Below are 5,954 nucleotides of genomic sequence, written 5' to 3'. Positions count from 1 at the left end.
TCAATGATAATAATATAATATTATAATATCGGAGTAGTTTTATCTACCTTCGTAGTTGTATATAATCGGATAACTTGTATTCGTAGCGTTTTACATTCGTAGTAATATGTTCGGAGCATTATATTATCGTAGCAGTGAACTATCGTGGCAGTAGTAGCAACCCATTTCGTACCACGATTAAAGATATTATCTTTAATTGTGTTTCGTACAATGTTTCTATGGATCGCACCCGCATGTCATTCTAACATTAATTAATAATTATATTTTTCAAATATTGATACCGTATTTTTTACCACGTCCGTTCCATGAAATAATAATCATTGATGTCACTATCCAGTATTTACTAGTCGGAATTCGTTACTCGACGTAGATATTTCGAATTCGAACAACTGAATTGCATTTTGAATGATATTGATACTCTTGTTGGCTTAGATAAAATGACGTCAATAATAAAATTTTATACCTTGTCGGGTGCGCGCAATGAATCGCCACCATGCTATTTATTACAAATTGACGATTTTAAGTTCTTGTTGGACTGTGGATGGGATGAACGCTTTAGCATGGATGTTGTGAATAAATTAAAAAGGTCGGCTAAACCGTTTTTATTTTAAACCTACCATACAAATGTAAACCTCAACTTTTATAATGTACTGTCTGTTTGTAGGTACATCCATCAAATAGATGCAGTTTTATTATCGCACCCGGATCGTTTTCATCTTGGAATTTTGCCGTACCTCGTTGGCAAATGCGGTTTAAACTGCCCTGTCTATGCTACTATACCTGTTTACCAAATGGGTCAAATGTTTATGTATGATTTACATCAAGTATGGTTTTAAATTAATAATTTTAATACAATTGTTGTTGTGTATTTCAAGTACAAATGTAATTATTATTGCTTTTTTCATAGTCTTTGTGCAATGCGGAAGATTTTAATTTATTTAATTTAGATGATGTGGATGCTGCTTTCGATAAAGTCATACAAGTAAAATATAATCAAATTGTTTCATTAAAAGGTATGAATTATAATTATAAAATAATATTTCAATTTATAATCAGTTATAATATGTTTCAATGCAATATTTATTATCTATTCTTTGTATTTATCGATACCCTGTTCGTACATTTGAAATGTCTACCAATTATATTTTTTTATCGATTCCTTCAACATTGCTTTTAGGAAATTATTATGAATTGTGTATCTACTTAGTTAAATCAACTATATATTTGTACCCATCATTTAATGTAGGTAAAGGAATTGGTTTAAGAATAGTAGCATTGCCTGCTGGCCATATGGTTGGCGGTACAATTTGGAGAATATCTAAGGTTGGCGAAGAGGATATTGTTTATGCTGTAGATTTTAATCATAAAAAAGAAAGACATTTGAATGGCAGTGACTTAGAAAAGCTGGGAAGACTATCATTACTAATATTGGATTGTTTTAATGCTGCTTATTCACAATCCAGGCGTAGATCTCGCGATGAAGCTTTCATGAGTTAGTTCAATACTTAACCTGTCATAATATTCACAATATTAAACTTATGTTCATTTTTCAGCTTGTATATTGACAACATTACGTGTCAAAGGCAATGTTTTGATGGCGGTTGATACAGCAGGGCGGGTTTTAGAATTAATGCATATGCTGGACCAACTATGGCGTAATAAAGAATCTGGTCTTAGTATGTACTCATTAGTATTTTTAACAAATGTCAGCTACAATACTGTAGAATTCGCAAAGTCTCAAGTAGGTTTCCACTTGGATTATTAATTATAATCTTAATCTCATTTTGATAAAAAATATATTTTCAGATTGAGTGGATGAGTGATAAATTAATGAAAAGTTTTGAAGGTTCAAGGAATAATCCATTTTTTTTTAAGCATGTAAGACTGTGTCATAACATGAATGATTTACACAAAGTCTCCGAACCAAAAGTATGCTACTATATTATTTCATGCTACATTATACATTAAATAAAATTTTAAATAATCTATCCAACAACCAAGAAATATAACAATATTAATATTATAGTTATTTTGTTTGTATTAAAAAGTAGTAATTAGTTACCAAATACTTCTGAAAAAATTTCTAACAAATCTTAACTCTAAATATAAAGAAACAAATATAGGAACGTGCAAATAAGTGAAAATGTTATCGCAGAATACCACCAAATTGAAATTGACTGTGGTGTAAAAATTATAAAAAAATTTTGCAACAAGGTTTTAGGATTGAATGTTTCATACTTAACATGGTGAAATGTTTTGATGTTATAAATCATCAGCTAATTATTAAAAAAAATCAACCTTTTTTACAACCGCATGCAATGTACTTTATTTTAACACTATATAATCTATTCAATAATTTTTTCATAGTTACATTGAAACAAGATTATTAATTAATTCTCTTTATGTAAAAAAGTGACATTTCTTTTTTTGAACCACTAGGTAAGTATTTTTTTTACGGTTGATCATTTATATTAAAAAAACACCGGATACAAACAATTTTCCCAGATTATTTTTTCTGATATTATTTTTAGTAGTTAAATTAAGACATTGTTATTTAATTCTTAAATATTAAGGTTGTTTTAGCTAGCAACGGAGATCTTGAAAGTGGATTTTCAAGAGAAGTTTTTATTATGTGGGCTTCAAACCCTAAAAACAGTATTATTCTTACAGACAGGTAATTTTAAAGTATAATACATATGAACAACAATGCTAATTCCTTAATCGTTATTATAGAACTGCTCCTGGTACATTAGCTCGCAATTTAATTGATGAAGGTGGTGATAGAAATATTAAACTGATTGTCAAGAAACGCATACCTTTAGATGACAATGAGTTGGAAGAATATAATATAAAACATAACAAAGAAAAAATGAAAGCCAGGAAAATGTATTTTTTTTATTCAAATTTTAAAACTAATAAATCATTACTGTATTTTCTGTAAAATCACAAATGTTATTAGTGACCCAGTAAGTTCTGATTCTGAAGATGAACAAGAAGTTATGAGAGGCAAATATGACTTATTAGTAGAAACTGATACATTAAGCTTCAAAAAATCTTCAAAAAAAGAATTTCCTCTTATGTTTCCTTATTATGAAGAGAAATGCAAATTTGACTCATATGGGGAAATTATAAAGTATGATTGTGTTTTTATTTTTAAAATGATTATCTATATTTATATTTTATTTTAGACAAGAAGATTTTATTAAATTTGATGTAGCATCCGGAGACAAACCAACCATAGATGAAAAAAATAAAAATAGTGATGAAGATAAAGAAGAAGATTTTTATGATGCTCCATCAAAGTGTGTGGAGTATGAACAAAACGTTTATGTGGCTGCCAAAATTGTACACATTGATTTTGAAGGTCGCTCAGACGGAGAATCAATAAAACAAATTGTACTTGCATTAAAACCTAGACGTTTGATATTAGTAAGAGGCAACCCATACAGTACTAAGGTTGTTTACAATTTTGCCAAAGTATTTTTGGATGGTAAAGTTTTTACACCTAGAATTGGACAATGTTTGAACGTAACAACTGAATCTCATATATACCAAGTAAAATTAAATCTTTATTATATAAGATTTAATTTTTTTCAAAAAAAATTAATAATATGATGAATTTAGGTACGTTTAACAGATGCACTTCTTTCCAAAATTGATTTTAAAAAAGGACCAAATGGTGATTTAGCTTACATGAATGCCAAATTAAAATTAAATAGTCGTGATACTGTTATGGATGTAGACAATGTTATATCTGAAAAGAGTAAATATTTGTTTTAATTTTTAAATACACAAGTTAAGACATTTTACTATTATTATCTCTTTGTATTCATAGTGCCAAGAATAGATGATCAAATATTTACACTTGAACCTTTAGCGGATCATGTAAGTTCTACATACAATTATTTTTATTTTTAAAAATAATCATTAGTATATAATACATACATTTTATTTGTAGGAAATTTATCCTCGCAAGACCGTATTTATTAACCATTTAAAACTGTCAGATTTTAAACAAATTTTATCCAAAAATAATATACCTTGTGAGCTTTCTAAAGGTGTTTTATGGTGCTGTAATCGAACTGTATGTGTTCGTAGAGTGAGTATTATATTGTATTATCAATTAAAATATCTGTTGTATTTACTTTCTAAACATGTAAAACAATAATTTATAATTCACTATTCAATGTTAATTTATCACATTTTAAGTGTACCTAAAATAAATTATTATTTATTTAAGAAATATCTTAACTATAATTGTAATGCACGTTAATATTTTTAGCAGAAATAAAAATGTACCTACCCTATAGCATAAATATAACTCAAATGATAAGGATGAAAATTATTTGAAGGCTGTTTTCACCTTTAATAATTTATTTCATATTGTGTGTAAACATTAAAAGTACACCAAACCAGAATATTGTGTTATTTTTAGATTCTTACAAACAGACGACATACCTAATTTGTGTTCAACAGAACCAATTTTTTGTTGTTAGATTTAAAATTAGACTGAACTGATCTGCTACTAAACTTAATTATAAAAATATTATTTAGGGTATATTATTGACATTTTTTGATATATTTACATTTTAAAGTGAGTTACGAGAATTTTAAAATTTAAATATCAATTAAATCCTATATTATTACCTTCGAGTTTGATAATATGTCATTTCATTCTTATATTAATGCTAACAACATAAAATTAGTTATTCAGAATGAAAATTTGCTATGTTATACATTTGTAGATAGAAACACCAGGTTTGACTTCCTCTTAACAACTATTGCATTTAGAATATTGTAGAATGAATAATTTAGTTTTTGGAAAGTTTACTTTACCTATGTTTTTAAGTTTTGGTAATGATATAAATTAGTTATTATTTCTTTAGAAACATCTACCTTCCTTAAAAATGTTTTAGTTTAATAATTATTTTAGTCATATTATACCTAATGTATCTTATATTTTTTTTAATATATTTATTGTTTGATATCCATCTAACTCAATATTTTTGTTCTTTTTGTAGAATTTGTCTGGAAAGGTTTTGATGGAAGGAATAATTAGCCGTCAATACTATTACATACGTAGTTTATTATACAGCCAGTTTATCATCATTTAATATAACCATCATATAAATTTAATGCGGACAACATTATGGTTATGATAAATTATTTTAAATTATTATAAATATATGATGCACATATTTATAATTATTATTCTTTCCTTTTTTATTAATATTAAAACGTACTATATAATTATTTTTATAAATATCAATGTATTACATTTTTAAGCTCTATGTTTATTTTATCCATAAATGTATTTTTTTTCTTAAATGGTCTTAGTTTTTTATATAGTTGAATAAAAATAAATATACACCATAATATTTTACTTTATTTTTTCATTTAATAAAACTTAAATACACTCAATAACAATGCATTATTTTTAATTATACATCATGTTTGTCCTTAGTTATTTACACTTTCTCGTAACATTCTTCCACGCTTTAAAATCAAAAAGAGCTGTTACAAATATAAAACTATTTAAGCTCTCGTTCTGGGCCTATGCACTCATGTGTTAGAAAATTTATATCATAATATTATAGTATCGAGGAACGCCACTGGTAGCGTTTGAGAACTACTTTTAGGTTATGTAAGTAATATTTAAAAATACATATTGTATTTAAATATGCAATTGACAACTATTCACATCATTTCCAGGATTTCCATCATATCCCACATTCCCAATTCCAGTTTTCAACTTGAGGCATTGAGAAATTCAATACTTTGCATTCATTTTCGGATTCCTTTTTCGGATAATTAAATGTTACCTAATTAGTTAAGTAAAATTAGTAGTTAATTATTGTTTGTCTGTCAAATATGCAGTGCTGGGTAAATTACTTTACTCGTTACTTAGAGATAAATGTAATAAAGTTTCTTTACTCGTTACCCTGATAAAATTG

General features: G+C 26.7%; 1 protein-coding gene across 1 annotated transcript; it reads left to right on the top strand.

The window, feature by feature from the left end:
• Positions 1-263: 263 nt before the first annotated feature.
• Positions 264-5,327, top strand: LOC132946941 (probable cleavage and polyadenylation specificity factor subunit 2). The gene is made up of 14 exons (XM_061017062.1): positions 264-586; positions 665-824; positions 908-1,013; positions 1,247-1,492; positions 1,554-1,741; positions 1,807-1,929; positions 2,574-2,674; positions 2,734-2,886; positions 2,960-3,133; positions 3,189-3,555; positions 3,625-3,763; positions 3,836-3,885; positions 3,959-4,099; positions 5,022-5,327. The coding sequence occupies exons 1-14, from the start codon at positions 438-440 to the stop codon at positions 5,112-5,114; spliced, it is 2,190 nt and encodes a 729-aa protein (XP_060873045.1). The 5' UTR covers positions 264-437; the 3' UTR covers positions 5,115-5,327.
• The last annotated feature ends 627 nt before the right edge of the window (positions 5,328-5,954 follow it).

Source organism: Metopolophium dirhodum, chromosome 6 (genome assembly GCF_019925205.1).
Source record: "Metopolophium dirhodum isolate CAU chromosome 6, ASM1992520v1, whole genome shotgun sequence".
NCBI classification, from domain to species: Eukaryota; Metazoa; Arthropoda; class Insecta; order Hemiptera; family Aphididae; genus Metopolophium; species Metopolophium dirhodum.
Note: the sequence above shows the minus strand (reverse complement) of the source record. Positions and strands in the feature narration are given on the sequence as shown.